The sequence below is a fragment of the Geotrypetes seraphini genome, chromosome 10, assembly GCF_902459505.1.
Source record: "Geotrypetes seraphini chromosome 10, aGeoSer1.1, whole genome shotgun sequence".
Lineage (NCBI taxonomy): Eukaryota > Metazoa > Chordata > Amphibia > Gymnophiona > Dermophiidae > Geotrypetes > Geotrypetes seraphini.
This window is the reverse complement of record NC_047093.1, coordinates 87,169,308-87,186,195: the sequence shown is the minus strand read 5'-3', so window position 1 is coordinate 87,186,195 and position 16,888 is coordinate 87,169,308. Positions and strand designations below refer to the sequence as shown.

The 16,888-nt window shown below is 43.7% G+C and overlaps 1 protein-coding gene across 10 annotated transcripts in view; it reads right to left on the bottom strand.

Moving 5' to 3' along the window:
* Positions 1 to 16,888, bottom strand: part of ASTN2 (astrotactin 2) — a 1,902,914-nt gene that overhangs the window by 293,461 nt on the left and 1,592,565 nt on the right. For all 10 annotated transcript variants that reach the window (XM_033961675.1, XM_033961676.1, XM_033961677.1 and 7 more), the window contains 2 exons: positions 12,205 to 12,338; positions 10,862 to 11,010 (listed from right to left, as the gene is read on the bottom strand). In XM_033961675.1, the coding sequence (XP_033817566.1) occupies positions 10,862 to 11,010; positions 12,205 to 12,338 (283 nt within the window). The remainder of the gene's footprint in view (positions 1 to 10,861; positions 11,011 to 12,204; positions 12,339 to 16,888) is intronic.

The window sequence follows — 16,888 nt, the reverse complement described above, 5'->3', positions numbered from 1 at the left end:
CCATTCTGGTTTGTACCTCACTCTTTAAAACATTTTCACATTCATAGTCTGCTTCATCAATGACATAAACCGTTGGCCCATCCAACTACATATATACACAAACAGAGGCAGCAAGCATCTTGTGTTCACAGAAGAGCATCACTCAACTATGGAACTGTCAAGCATGAAGTTATGAGTGACTTTCATAAGTTTTAACAAACACTAATTGCTTCACCTTTCATTTTAGCTCGTAACCAATCCTGTCTTACAACCTTGTATTGAAAATGGGGCTTGTTTTGCACATAAGTGTACCTTCAGAGCAGATTCAATTAACTTAAGATGTTTTTTCTAAGCATCAATAAACACTTGTTTTTGTTTTTACTTTGATAGTGTTTTGAGGGTTTGTATGTGGGAGAAGTTTAAGAATGATGAAGAGAATTTCCAGAGTCCCCCTAATTTCCTTATTTATTTAGATTTATATCCTGTCCTCCCCAAAGAGCTCAAAATGAGTTACAGTTTACATTCACAGTGTTACAATGTAGAGTTTACATACTATGTGTTGCAATATATCTTCATATAGGATTACTTACTGATGCTGGCAAAGGGTTGAGGGAGTGACAAGGCAAAAAGATAGTTTTTTTTATAGCTTTTCTAAAGTTAAGAAGTCCTTTTAAGGGCTCTGATATGAGGACGTAGACTGTTCCAGAGATTTGGTAAGAAATGGGAATAGGATCATTTTCAGGCTGTCTGGAGTTGGAGGGAGTGTCCTGATGGTGTATGTAGGTGTATTTCATCTTGAGAGCATTTCGTTCTCTTTGAGGTGTAGAGAGGAAGTTTGAGAAGTATTTGGGTGTCATGTTGTAGAGGAATTTATATGGCAGCACTAGGCCTTTGAAAATGCAGAGTTTGGTTATGGGCAGTCAGTGGGCCAATGTTAGTGCTGGAGAGACTGGGTCATGGACTTGTAGGTTTTTCAGTAATCTTATTGCTGCATTTTGAATTCACTGTAGTCATTTGGTATTTTTTTTCTGTAAGACCGTTGAATAAAGCGTTGCAGTAATTCAGGCGTGTAAGGACAAAGGCACAGAGTAGTTGGGCAAAGTCTTGTTCCATGAAGTAGTTTCTTATCTTTGGAGCTGGTGGAGGTAGTAGTAGGAAAAGACTACTTGCAAAATGTGTTTGGAGAGCGATAGGTTTGAATTGAGAGTAATTCCTAGGCTCTGTACATTGTCTTTTGCTCCTAGTGGTAAGGTATAGTTGAATGTTGTCAGCAAAGGAGTGGATTTTGATTTGGTATTTTTGGACTATGTCAAGTACAGGTTTGATGTAGAGATTAAAAAGAAGAGGAGATAATAGAGCCCCCCTGTGGCATTCCATATTTGATTTGTTTCAGTTTGGATAGATTAGTGCCAAATAGTACTCTGGGATCTTTTACTCAGAAAGGACTGAAACCAGTGTAATGCTGTATCATGGATACCGATTTCTGCAAGGTGGGCGAGGAGGATAGAGTGATTGATGGCATCAAAAGCTGCACTCAAGTCAAGTATGGCAAGTAGGATGTCATGTCCCTTATCCAGATGTTGCTAGCAGTCGTCTATGATGTCAAGTAAGACAGTTTCACTGATGTGGAGTTTTCTGAAGTCTGACTGGAATGTGGAAAGGGCCTTCCGTAGCTGGGTTAGTGCTGCCTTTTCCAGTATCTTAGATATGTAGGGCAGGTTGGAGACAGGCTTGTAGTTGGTTGGTGTATTTGGGTCGAAGGATGGTTTTTTTAGGATCAGCTTTATGATTGCTTATTTCCAACTTTTGGGCACTTGTCCTGTTTGTAGCAAGCTATTGATGAGTAGAATAGGATTTATAAAGGATTCTTTAATTGACATTAGGAAATGCGGTGGGCAGTGGTCCAAGATGGAGTTTGAGGGCCTGATTGTGTCTGCAGTGGCAGATAGTATTGAAACTGATTAGGGTTTCTGTTATTGCTGGTGGTGTTTTGGTGTCGATGTAAGGTTGAGGAGTGTGTTGGGCATATTTTATTAATCTTGTATGTGAAGAGAGTGTCTCACTGTCCAGGTTGGTGTTTAGGAGTTGATTGTTTCCTTGGGATGAGGTGAAAAATCTCTTTTGTCAGTGTAAATAGGTTTCTTGATTTGTTGGAAGAATTTAGTAGTTGTTGGGAGTAGTAAGTGTTTGCTTCACGGATTGACTATTTGTATTGTTCATGTAGTTATTTCCACTTATGTCTTATTGATGGGGTGTTTTGTTTTGCACCTTTTCTTTCAGCTCTTCTCAGCTCTTTTATTCTTTTTGATCTTAGCTGATCGGTGAACCAGGGAGAGGTTGGATTGTGAAGGTGCTGTTTAATAACGCTGGTTGTGGCTAGGTTGTCATAGAGGGATTTGACTCCTGTGTGCCAGTTTGTGGGGGTATTATTGATGGAGATTGGGTTTCGTTTTGCAGGTTTTATTAGTTAAGCAATGCCTGATGAGAAGGTTTCTAGGTATATAGAATCATCAGTGTATATCTTCTTAAATTGGAGTTCTTTCGCCTTGAGGGTTGCTTCTCATTGATGGTGTAGTTGAGGGTTATAAGATGGTGATCAGACCAGGGTATTGGGCTGATGGTGCAATGCAAGGTGGCCTAGTTTTGGAGTTGGCTTTTTTGCATGACAATTAGATTGAGTGTGTGGCCCACAGAGTGTGTGGGAGAGGCAATTATTTGTTGGAAATCGAGGTCTGCAAATATCTCCATGAAGTCTGCTGTGAATCGCATTATGTTTGGATTTTCTAGAATAATGATCTGTTTGTGGGAGATTATGAGTTTAAGAAGGGTATTAGATCTTCTAGTGTGGCCATGGGAGAGGGGGAGTGAAGGTGAGGTCTTTGTTATGGCCAATGGTGAAAATAAGGCCTTCAAGCGCATTTAGGGTGATTAAATCTGTTGCCTTTGGTTGAGGTCTGATTTTATGATGGCTGCTACTCCTCCTCCTCTGTCAGGTCGGGAGCATACTAGCTTTCTCTCATTAACTTTCATTTCACAGATATGGAAGGAAGAATGCTATATACAAATATACCCTGAAGAAAGCCACAGCATTATTGCTGAAACATCAGTTCCCCTTACTCAGATTTGCCATGATGTGTCCCCAGACAATCAAAACAATCATGACAAACCAGTCATTGAAGCCTAAGAGATCACTGCATACTAATTCAAGTCAAAGGCAAAAGATCAGAAGGGAGGTCAGAACTGGTTCTGTAGCTATTTATAGGTGGCAGAACATTGTCCCGCTGGTCCCTGTGTTCCTCCCAAAAAGCTCTTCTCCTTCTGTTATAAGACCTGAAACCACCTGTTCCACAGTTTTTGCACATACTGGACATAAACTTTGGACCACCTTACCTCTTCACCTTAAATCTGAATCTTCATATCTTACATTCAAAATGCTTCTTAAATGTTGATTTTTTTAAATCAAGCCTTTCTTTTGTGACACAGGTAACATATTCTGAGTTCCTTAACAGTTTCTCCTCTATCTTTCCCTCCTACATATAGCCAGGGCAGGATTAATTCATCGAGGGCCTCTAGGCACACAAGTACACTGGGCCCCCTGCTCCACCCCACCCCACCATGCGCCCAGGCGGAAATAGGAAGCTGCATCAGAGGGAAGCTTTGGGCAAGCAGAACCGCTTGCACAATTACAGTTCCTGTTGCCTTTCTTACCCTCATTGCTCGCTTGTCTTACTTTCCGTCGATGGGGGGGAGGGGCCGCGTTGCCGATCGGGGTGGGGCCCACGTTGCCAATCGATGCTGGAGGGGTCCATCGCCGTTTGGAAAAAACAATGTTGATACCCTCCTTCATCTGGCCCCCCTGACCATTTTGGGCCCTAGGCATGTGCCTACTTGGCCTATTGGTTAATCCTGCCCTGCATATAGCTCATCTTGAGCTTTTGTTATTAACTGCCATTTGGCATTTGGCAGTATGTCAAACCTAAGGAAATAAATAAAATAATAAATTGTACAAAAAAAAGGCCCTGATTCTATAAAGTTCACCTTGAGTTAGGTGCCAATATTGGCACCGATTCCATAAAACTTAGGCGCCCATTATAGAATCACGCAGCACTCAGCATCCTAACATTTAGGCTTCTCAATTTATGCCAGGGTTTTCCATGCCTAAAGTTAGGTATTGATATCAGAGCCTAATGGCACCTGATTCTAACTCGAAAACACACCCATGATTTTGCCTTCTAATCACACCCACTTTTAGTGTAGGCGCTTTAGGCTAGGTGCCTACTTTTTATAGAATCTACAGTGTTCTCCCTAGAGCATTTTAGCCGGTCGCAACGCCCGGCTAATTTAGATGACTGCCCGGCTGTCATCCGATTGCGAATCCTGCTGCTGCTGCCGCTGCTCAAAATTTTTTTTTAAAAAACCTCTCACCGGCTTAGAGATTTCACGCCTTAGCCTGTAGCGAACATATGCTCCGGGGCTCTAATGTGTGTGTGCTGGCTTCAGCTCAGCAGCCCGGGCAACCTGCCCACCCCCCACTGCAACGATCACGGCAGGAGAGATGCCTAATCTCTCCTGCCGCGATCGTGATCCCCCCAAAATGGCCACGAACTGTGGAAGGAGAGATGCCCATCTCTCCTGCAGGCACCCCAACCCTCCCGACAATACTGGCAGGAAGGAGCCCAAGCCCTCCTGCTGGCACCCCAACCTTCCCGATAATACCGGCAGGAGGGAGCCCAAGTCCTCTTGCCAAGGCGCAGGCCCCCCACCCCACTCAAATATGGGCAGGAGGGATCCCAGGCCCTCCTGCTCACAGCACACCCCTCTGCGACCCCCCCATTACCCGAACTCCCAATCGCCCCCCCCCCCCGAACCCTCGAACGGCCACTCCTAACCTCAATCCTCGACATCCCCCCCAACTTACATTAACGTTGGCTGAACAGATGAATCTAAAGCCCGGCCGGCCGGCAGGCCCTCCATCCTCCTGTGGGCAAGGCCTTAGGCACATGGGGCCAACACATCCCATGTACCTAAGGCCCCCGCCCACAGGATGGGCCTAAGGCAGCTGGGCCAATTTTGGTTGGCCCAGGCACCTAAGGCCCTTCCTATGGGCAGGACCTTAGGCACCTGGCCCAGTCAGGCCCTAGGCCCGCCATTCGGTGGATGGTTGGCCTGCCGACCGGCCAGGCTTTAGACCCAACCGGCTGGCCAACGTTAATGTAAGTTGAGAGGGTATCGGGGGTTAGGAGGGCCGTTGGGGGTTCGGGGGGGCGATTGGGGGGTTGCAGGGGGTGCACCGTGGGCAGGAGGGCCTGGGATCCCTCCTGTCCGTATTTGAGGGGGGAGGGGGCCTGTGCCTTGACAGAAGGGCTTGGGCTCCCTCCTGCCAGTATTGCCCGGAGGGTTGGGGTGCCGGTAGGAGAGATTGCTCCAAAATATTGATGTTAAATACAAAGTATATCCAGAACCCTTATCACAACTATAAATAAATAAAGTGCTGGATATCAAGGTTCAATTTATCTTTTGGCCACAGATTCCCCACTCCACTGCCTAATAAAAAATTTTTTAGCAGGGAAAATTACATGGCTCTTCATCACTGGCCCATCAAATCATTTTTGATACCTTAACTTTTACTTCATCTTAATTTATTTATTTATGATTTATAATATAGTCAATAATTTAACTAATAATTTAATTGGTAATACTTTATAATGCTTCTAAAAATTTAGCTCAATATGCGTGACCCGGGAGGGAATAACCCGACATGTTTCGCACTATTTGTGCTTTATCAAGGGTCCTCCGCGGCCGCTGTTGTCACCCGCAGTTCACGGCAGTTTGGGGGGGATTGCAATCATGGCAGGAGAGATTAGGCATCTCTCCTGCCGCTATCGTTGCGGGGTGTGGGGGGATTCTGTAACCAGTGTTATTTTTGACAGATGCCGGTTACAGAATTCAGCTTTTAGGCGAAGGACTGGCCCCTCCTTCACCTAAAAGGTCTTATTTTGGGTGTTTGGGACTTGGGCATTTTTTGGTTGATAATGTGTTGTAAGGTTAGACGTAGTGGTGGTCTGGGTGATTAAACTGCTGAGGTAGACCATTTTCACCAAAAAACTCATTTTGGATTTTTTTTTTTTTTTGAGAATGGACATTTTCTCTGCTGCTATTTTCAGCGTTTAGGGGCTTAGGCCAAAAGGGGACTTAGATGTTTTGGGTTTTTTTTATTATCCCCCTCTAAGGAGTCATTCATTTGCAGTTCAGGAAAATGATGAAAACCGTTATTTGACAGAGCATTTTCTTAATAGCACATGTTATGTTAGATCATTTTCATTTTTATTATTGCTGTGATTTGTATTGAATCGTGTTTTAAATTGAAAAATTATCAGTGATTTTATGTTGTATAGTATGTTGTTTGTCAGTTATTTTATTATGTATGTTTTGGTGTTATCTGCCCAGAATTGTTGGATGTGGCAGGATACAAATTTATAAATAAATAAATTGCACACAAGTTGTAAATTTGAGTCATATACTACACATAGATTGTATTGAATCCCACAAAGTAAGGAAATCAATTAATCAGTTTTGATTTGATTTGCTAAGGCACAAAAATGGATCTGATTTGGTCATTCCCTTGGCATTGAGCTTCTTTAAGGCTATTACCAAAAGCATCAGGAAAGCACAGCTCATAAGAAATCGCCAAGCCCAATTGCCTCCCACTTTTTCCCTTGTCCTCAGCCAACTGAGAACATCTGAGCTAGTGCAACAAGATCTGCAGACCCAGCTAAACCTAGCAAAACATAAAATAGTCATAACAATCTAGACTTGAAGCAACTTAGAATCAGGGAAAATGCAAACCATTACAGGCCCAATATATAGCCGGTGTCAATCTATGTTAGGTGACTGCTGCCGGCGTTATCCTCAGAAATTCAAAGCAAGGCCATGTCCGAGCTGCAGCATTGAAATTCTGAATATATAGGAGTGGTGAAAACATAGATTAACTGTGAAATTCAGTGCTTAATCAGCTAAACCACATAAAAATAGGACTGATTTATATGCAATCCTATGTATGAGGTTTTATCTTGGTTGGTTATGTGCTGAATACCATCAAAATACTGTATATACTTGAATATAAGTCAATCCAAATATAAGTCGAGAACTCCCTTTTTCCCCCACCCCAAAAAAAGGAGGAAAAATGGTTGACGAATATAAGTTGGGTGGCTTAATATTCAAGTGCCCTGCCCTGTCAGACTCTGCATCTAGCCCCCTTCCCTTCCTCCCCTGTCAGGCACTGCACCCAGCACCCTTCCTTCATTCCCCTGTCAGACTCTGCACCCTCCCTCCCTCCCAGGCTCTGCCCTTTGTCCCCCTCCCTGCCCTATCCTCATACCTCTGCCGATCGATCCCTGGTGGAGGTGCAGTGGACAGGAGCAAGCTTTCTGAACTCCTGCTCTGCTGCTAACTGGCTGCCACAGATCGAGTTTCTTTGGCTGCTGAGGGGCACCAGCAGGAGCGCGATTTGGTGGTGCTGCTGGGTGCTGAGTGGCTTCCTTACTGGCTCCCACAAATTTTTTGGCCCAAGAATCCTGGTTTATATTCGAGTATATACAGAAGCCAGTTTTAGGATGGGCATTAAAGAGATATTTTCAGCTGCATTCTTCAGTTAAGTGCCGCTGAATATGCCCAGTGAGTTCCAAACAGGTGATTAAAATGCCAAGGAGCATCTCCTGCTTAAATCATTTAAAATACCAAGCCCTAAATCAGGGGTGTCCAACCTTTTGGCTTCCCTGGGCCGCATTGGCCGAAAAAAAATGTTTCTGGAACCACACAAACGCGCAAACGCTGCAGCAAGTCAGAGGAGGGAGCCGGCAAGACGGTAGACACCCGGGGGCAGCAGAGGAAAACACTGCATTGCCCTTGACAGGGGCCGCACAAAATACTTCATGGGGCCACATGCGGCCCTTGGGCCGCAGGTTGGACACCCCTGCCCTAAATCATTAAATTGCTCATCTCTGATAACAGATCTATGGTACAGAAAAGGGAGGCTCTGTTTTCCAGTGTCATATAAACATCCAGTACAAAACAGAATCATACCCACACATTTCCATATTGATGTAGATAGATATATAGATAGAAATACACACACTCATACAAACAGTTTAAGCACATGCCCACATCCACACACATTGAAACATAGATACACAGTGAAAGGCAAAGGATCTGGTAAACTGTGCGCAAATACCCCCAACTTCTGTATATGGTGCCTTAAGTTCTACAAATCGGTGCGCAGCTTAACTAATTAGTGTTGATAATTGGCAATTAATGTCTCATAACTGATGCTAATTAAAAGTTATGCACACAACTTGGAAAGCGCAATTCTACAAAAAGTATGTGCTAGTTCTACTGGGGGCGTTGTTCCTAAAATTATGTGCATAGTTATAGAATATGCCCAATTCACGCACAACTTAGACACAGGTATTTAGGCTTGGCTTTAGCTGACCTAAATGGGTGAGCCTAAAAATTATGCAACACTGGCACTTAGCACGATTCTATAAAAGGTGCATGCACCTTCTAGAATCGCACTCTCATTCTAGTTGGCACCAAAAATAGAATCATGCCCATAGAGGGGCATAATCAAAAAAAACGTCTAAGTCCCCTTTTGGCCTAAGTCCTTAAACGTTCAAAGCAGAAGCAGGGAAAGTATCCATAACCAAAACAACGTCCTTGTTTTGATTATGGCCTGCCTCTACTAAACGCCCAGATCACCACTACGTCTAAAAGTACACCCCACGACGTCTACACTTTTTGGACGACGTCTACACTTTTTGGCCATAATGAACCAAAAAAACACCTAAGCCCCAAACGTCCAACAGAAGGGCTTTTAGGCGAAGGAGGAGCCAGTCCTTCGCCTAAAAGCTGGTTTCTGTAACCGGTGTCTGTTAAAAACAACAGAACCCCCCCACACACAATGATCCAGGCGATGCTTGCGGTGGGTAGGTTGCCGGGCCACTGAACTGATGGCGCCAGCGGCCATCAGCTCAGCAGCCCCTTTTTCGGCACTTAGACCTGGTTTGACTTTGTCTAAGTCAAAAAGGTCTAAGTGCCGACTAGGCAACCTGTTAATATTTTGGTTATACCTGTTGTACGCCTAGGTGTAGGTCGGCCCACCTCCCGCCCTTTCCCCTCCTCTAAACACACCTCTTTTCTCTCTGTGCGTTTAGTAGCAGGGGAAAGACCTAAAAGCTGTTTTTATATACATCTAAAAACCAGCTTTAGTTATGGGTACTTGGACGATCAGGCTGTTTGATCGTCCAAGTAGCCATTTAGGACACTTTTTAGACGTTTTTTTTTTTCATTATTATTAAGCCCATACTGGACACACTCCCACCACTATACAGATGTGTTGAATTTTCAAAACTGTATATGCAAGAAGTTCAGGCATACAAAGGCACATTAAATCATGGATGAACCACTGTGGTCCTTGAAAACAGGTTAATTTGCATTGCTTGGTTATCCTGAAACCAGACTATGGCTGAACTTGTACATGCTAAGGCTGGAATCATGCAGCTGTGCTCTTAAATTTCTGACATATCCAGAATGAAGCGCTTATAGACGTTTAAAAACGAATCAGCACTATTCAGAAACAAACTTGTACCTGAATCACATACATGAGCACACATGTACATTCTAAACATTTACACTCATAATTAGCAGTGCCTACTTAGTGTAGTGACCCAAATGCAGCTTAAAATAATAAGAACATAAGAACTGCCATCTCCGGAACAGACCCTGCGTCCATCAAGTCCGGTGATCCGCTCACGCGGAGGCCCAGCCAGGTGTAACCTGGCGAAAACTTAGTCACCCATATCCCTCTATGCGCCTTTCGAGGAGATGTGCATCTAACTTGCCCTTAAATCCTAGAACGGTGGTTTCCGCAGCAATCTCCACACTTAAGGGTCCTCTTACTAAACTGCACAAATAAGAGACCAGCAGAATTCTTTGTTTTTCAAAAATCGTTTGACTTTATTTTTGGGACAGAAAATATGGATTTTTCCTGATTTATGTAAATCTACTCAAGATAGAAGAAAAAAATGTCTTGTACTTTCTCCTTTAGTATGCAAGGTAGAGAGAACGAAAGGGCACTCTCTAAAGCTAAAAGGGGATAAATTCCGTATAAACGTAAGGAAGTTCTTCTTCACCCAGAGAGTGGTGGAAAACTGGAACGCTGTTCCGGAGGCTGTTATAGGGGGAAACACCCTCCAGGGATTCAATATGAAGTTAGACAAGTTCCTGCTGAACCAGAATGTACGCAGGTAAGGCTAGTCTCAGTTAGGACACTGGTCTTTAACCTAAGGGCTGCCGCATGAGCGGACTGCTGGGCACGATGGACCACTGGTCTGACCCAGCAGCAGCAATTTTTATGTTCTTATCCATAGCATGGGTCTTTCTTGAGCACTGAGGCCACTTTCAGTGTGGCAGTAAAATGGCCATACACTAATTTCCTCATTAGCACTTGAGCACTTACTGACACCTATTTTCTAGGTGGTAAGGACTTTCATGCTAACCATGTGCTAATCGGTTAGCGCACAACAATGTATCTGAACTAACCAATTAGCGCAGAGCAAACCTACTTTCCACCCTCAGACACAGCCCAGCACTAAAAAAAATTCTATTTTTTGGTTATGGGAAGCACATGCTGATCGCAAAACTACCGTGGGATACCTCAATACGTACAGTGGTAGTGCTTTTTAACTTGCAGTTAAGCACGTGTTAGTGCTTATCGCAGCTTAGTAAAAAGGCCCCTTGAATTACAAGCTGTGCGCAACAGTGGTGGTATTAAGAAACTGAAAAGAATTTTTCCCGACTCATCACCTTCTACCCAGCATTGACTTACCTGTGTACAGGTCAGTGTCAGTGTACTCATCCACTTTCTTGTGATGAAGGATGTAGTCAGAGACTTTTGTCCCAATCACTGGTTGCACATCTAGCCACTCCAGAGCAATCACTGTGCTGGAGGGTTCTATGCTGGGGGACAGTCTCAGCCTGGTGAGAGGAGAGAGAATATGTGAGTCCTGCAGCAGTATACAGTGTGGCAGGAAAGAAAAGACTTGAGACAGAATGATGAGCAAGTGTACAAGAAGACAAAGGAAGCAAGCCAAAGTTATAAAAAAGGGGAAGCTGATAGGAAAATAAAATTATTTCTATAATTCTATATTTCACAATCTATATACAAATAGAGGGGCATAATAATTAAAAAAAACAAAACGTCTAAGTCCCCTTTTGGCCTAAGGCCCTAAACGTTGAAAGTAGAAGCAGGGAAAATGTCCATTATTAAAAAAAACATCCAAAAGGAGGTTTTTTTTGGTAATGGCCTGCCTCTACGTTCAGCTGTTTAAACGCCCAGACCACCACTACATCTAAACTTACACCATATAATCAACCTAAAAAAGCCTAAGTCCAAAACGCCCAAAACAAAGGCTTTTAGGCGAAGGAGGAGCTATGATCAGGGCAAGAGGGAGCCCAACCCCTCCTGCCCAGGCCACCCCCATACCCCCTACCCCCACTAAGATCTGGGCAGGAGGGATCCAAGGCCCTCCTGCCCTCGGCGCACCCCCCTCCCACGACTGCCCCCTGAACTCATGATCGGCCCCCTACCTGCCGACCCCACGACCCCCTGCCAACCCCTCGACACCCCCACCCCAAACCCCTCTCCCTGTACCTGAAAAAACGGCCAGATGGACAGGTTCCCAAGCCCATCCGTCCGGCAGGCCTGCCATCCGTTGAATGGTGGGCCTTAGGGCCTGATTGGCCCAGGTGCCTCAAACCCTGCCCACAGGTGGGGCCTGAGGTGCCTGGACCAACTGGAATCAGCCCAGTAGCCTTAGGCCCCTCCTGTGGGCGGGGCCTTAAGCACATGGGCTGGGTTGGGTACAGAGGGAGCAGTATATGTCAAAGCCTGTGACCCTGTGTTCTAACACATCACTGCTGTAAATTGTAACGATATTGTGCAAAGCAATGGGCCTTGGTCAATGAAAATGTTGCCATGGGAAAAAGATGTTACTTGAATGAGACCCATATTGTCATAAATGAGAATGACTTAGAAACTCAAGAGAGACCTGATGCTATAGGTAAGTTGCCAGAAGGCACTGTGAAAATTAGATGGAGCACATACACTCTTCCAGTGAAGGCACATATTTATTTGCTGAGATATAATATATTGTCAGATGCCATACTTACACCGGCTGAGGTAGAGGACTACAGCTTGGAAGTCCATTCTCATCAAAGGCACTTAAATCACACCTGCACCAGTCATCAATCACATCCCCTTTCCCTGAGCACCAAGATAGGCTCATCATGGCACTGCGAAATGCCTGAAAAACAAAGCAGAATAAAAGTAATGGTAAATTATCATAAAACTAGGTACAGGAGGGTTTCAGAGTCAGGCTAGCCTATTTTAATTAACATCATTAGTGGAGAATTCTCTCATTACACATCTAGATCAGTCTGTGCTACAAGAAATGCTTTATGTAGTGAATTAACTTTTTGTCAGACCAGCTTAGACCTGGCCAGCACAGAGTAGGCTCTGTCTAAAAGTGCCAGATAATCCCTCATTCCACCACAACAGCCAGTTCATGGCAACAGTTTCAAATCCAATCCCCAGTCACCACAAAGAAATTTGGTGATCAGGGCATCTGCCATAAAAATTCATGAGATATATCGGTATATATCTCACTTAAGAATAAAGCTAACCTCCCATTTTACGTTACCCTGGAAAGCAAAAGCATTGATGGATTCTTGGGGATCATTTTGAAGAACCACAGGGACCAGGTTAGGAGGGAGAAGTGAAAACAGGCACAAAATAAAATTGCTTGGCTTGGGTTTTAATGTGCCTAGTTACAGTTGTCAGTTAAAACTACTGTATTTATGTGTGCTGAAGTTGGGAAAGATGGTGTTAACCCTAAAACAGAACTTCTTTAGAAATAGGCACCTGTGTAGATTGCAACCATAGACAAAAATATTACAAGTGAGCTGCAGACCACTTAAAGAGCAGACACCTACTCTGGGCTGCAGGCATTAATTACTTTTTTATTATTTGTATTATTATTATTATTATTATTATTATTAAGAAAGGTCAGGTCTGTAGCATCCTACTCACCATTTTGGAAGAATATTGTCATAGCCAAGGCCTTTGTAAAGCAAGACAGATTTTACACCAGTTTAAAATTTTTGGGACAGTGAGCACTGCAGCAAACCACATGCATGGTATGAAAACTTGTATCTACATGCATCAACATATGTGTGAGGATAATTTTAGCAGTGCAAATGTTCAAAGAAACCACAATCACAGCAATGTTTTCTGGTGGTAGAAATTCCACTGCAAACAGTTTACATTAACATGATAGTAAAATGAATGAGGCAATTAAATTTGCAGATGACACTGAACTGTTCAAAGTTGTACATTGCAGGCAGATCTTAGGAAATTGGAAGACTAGGCGTCCAAGTGGCAGATGAAATTTAATGTGGACAAATGCAAAGTGATGCATATTGGGAAGAATAACCCAAATCAGTGTTACTGGATGCTAGGGTCCACCTTGTGGGTTAGCGTCCAAGAAAGGGTTCTGGGTATCATTGTGGACAGTACGATGAAACCTTCCGCCCAATGTGCGGCGGCGGCCAAAAAAGCAAACAAGATGCTAGGAATTATTTAAAAAGGGATGGTTAAAAAGGCTAAAGATATTATAATGCCCCTATATCACTCCATGGTACTACCTCACCTGGAGTATTGCATTCAATTCTGGTCTCCTTATCTCAAGAAAGATATAGCGGCACTAGAAAAGGTTAAAAGAGCAAACAAAATGATAAAGGAGATAGAACGCCTCTCGTATGAGGAAAGACTAAAAAGGTTAGGGCTCTTCAGCTTGGAAAAGAGAAAGCTGAGGAGAGATAAGATTGAAGTCTATAAAATCCTGAGTGGAGTAGAACAGGTACAAGTGGATCAATTTTTCACTCCATCATGAATTACAAAGACTAAGGGCTCCTTTTACTAAGATGCGCTAGCGTTTTTAGCGTGCGCTGCATTGCCATGCGCGCTATCCCCGCGCTGTGCACCAAGAACTAACACCAGCTCAATGCTGGCATTAGCATCTAGCACGCGCTAAAACCACTAGCGCAGCTTAGTAAAAGGAGCCCTAGGGGACACTCGATGAAATTGCAGGGAAATACTTTTAAAATCAATAGGAGGAAATATTTTTTCACTCAGAGAATAGTTAAGCTCTGGAATGCATTCCAAAGGTTGTGGTAAAAGCGGATAGCGTAGCTGGTTTCAAGAAGGGTTTGGACAAATTCCTGGAGGAAAAGGTCATAGTCTGCCATTAAGACATGGGGGAAGCCTCTGCTTGCCCTGGATCGGTAGCATGGAATGTTGCTACTTTTGGGTTTTGGCCAGGTATTAGTGACCTGGATTGGCCACCATGAGAACGGGCTACTGGGCTTGATGGACCATTGGTCTGACCCAGTAAGACTATTCTTATGTTCCCATTCTCAGATATTGCTGACTGTGTAAGTGCAAATGTACAATGTCCATGCTGTTCTTCAGTTTCTTAGTCTGAGACAGTGATGGTGTAAAGAGAATAATAAGAAGGGATTAATATTTAAAGAGGGAATCTTGTTTTGATCAAATCTGTAAAGAATGAGTCGTCTTCAAATAACCAGACTAGTATAGTAGCTCAGTGAGCACAATTGAATAGTATACTATATATGCTACCATACTGGGATGCTACATAGGTCCCTATACTGGAAACAAACATTTGCAGAAATTGTCATTGTTTGTGCTGCTCTGGGATGATCCTCTGGGTTAGATAATAACTTGTGTACTCATTATACTGTCTGGAATAGAAAAAAGGGGAGGGCAAAGCTGAGGGGACATGAATGGCCTAGTCTGAGCAATACTTCTGAAACACAAGCTGGAGCTAAAAAAAAGCTTATCGTGCATTTGTGCTCTTTGGATAAATTCAATCTAAGCATTTCATTATTGTTATTATTTTACGGTAAATACCATGCTGTTGTTAATTTGATAGTACAGGTATCATTCTATGACCTTTAACAAAACAAGGTTAGGCAATCAACGCATCCTTGAATTCTACTCATTAGTCAGAGCTACCTTTATAAAAATAACACAGTTATACAAAGAAACAATGGCCCGCCAACCCTGAAGCAGCCTGAATTCAATTTGCTAAGACTTGTTTATACTAATGTAGTGAACTGACGTCAAACAGAAGGATGGGAAAGATACTGTATGCTCAACTGATTGTCTGCTCCTACGCATGCCAATGTTTTGTTTACATAAATTCATATCTATGTGTGAATGGAGGTGTGTGTAGAAGGGGTGGAGCCAAAGCTGAACATAAAGGCCTGGTTAGTAAAAGTATTTATATTTTGCTGTAATTTCCTCTTTTTAGTTGCTAAAAGTGCAGACCTTAAGGGCATTCCCACATCTCTACTACCTTATGGAAGCGTAAGAGAATTGTGATCTTAAAAAAGATAAATACATCAGACAGATTGGCTGATCCACCTAAAAGCTGCAGTGAGGAGATAAATGCTGCCAGAACCATTATGCTCAGCTAACATAAAAGCAAGATAAAGACATCCTCTGACCTCACCCTTTATCTTAAAATGTCAAAGCAGTCAATGCAAATTGTAAGATATAACTTTGACATTTGGGTAGAAAAATGTCTTTGAGACAGAGAGAAAAAAAAATATATTTTTGATTCCTAACAGAAACTAGATGAGCTCCTGCTCTTCATGAAACATTCTAAGATAAGTTGACACACTGGAATTTGAGGAAAACTGTTCCAATATGAGGCCAATGAGAAAATATCAAAACTTTATTCCTGTTTGGATTCCTTGTTTTTATCCCAGGTGATATGCAAGTTCTGCACAGCATACAGTAGCACAATGGGTCTCAAGAGTGGATGTGGGGAAGTTACCTCATGCTATGCCGTGCTTCATTCACTGTGTTTTTGAATCCCTCTCTTCTAGCTCAGTGATATGCATGTTTTGACATCTTTTATAGGACCACCATAAAAACTATCCAGAGGGTGACACTGTGCTCGAGTCTTTGAGACCACAGAGTTCCCTTCTGCATATCACATAAACATATTCAAATAATTTATGCTCCTAATTTTGAGAATTATGATGCTAAATTGGCCTCTTTAGAAATTTACTAGGGTTCAGTGCATAATGTTTTACTCAAAATTTCACTAGGAACTTAAAAAGTGGGTGGTAACATGGGCGTATTTAGGGCGAGGAAAAGAAGTTAGGAGCTTAGCCCCAATTTTCATCACTAGGTTCATAAATTAGCCTCAGAAATCTAAGAGGGGGGGGGGGTCGCCGGGCCAGGAGGGCTTGGGCTCCCTCCTTGCCCGTTTGTGTAGGTGGGGGGGTTGCCGGGGCCAGGAGAGGTTGGGCTCTCTCCTGGCCCATTCGTGTAGGAGGGGGGGTCGCCGTGGCCAGGAGAGGTTGGGCTCTCTCCTGGCCCATTCGTGTAGGAGGGGGGGGTCGCCGTGGCCAGGAGAGGTTGGGCTCTCTCCTGGCCCGTTCGTGTAGGTGGGGGGGGGGGGTCGCCGTGGCCAAGAGGGCTTGGGCTCCCTCCTGGCCATATCAAGTCGGTGGGGGGGGGGCACGATCGCCGGGGTAAGAGGGCTTGGGCTCCCTCTTGCCCCGATATCGTCGGGGGTGCCGCGACTGCCACGGTTCAATGGGGCAAGAGGGCTTTTAACTTTAGAGAGTGCCCTCTCGTTCTCTCTACCTTGGAGAGGGTGAACAACCTGTCTTTATCTACTAAGTCTATTCCCTTCATTATCTCTAAAGTTTCGATCATGTCCCCTCTCAGTCTCCTCTTTTCAAGGGAGAATAGGCCCAG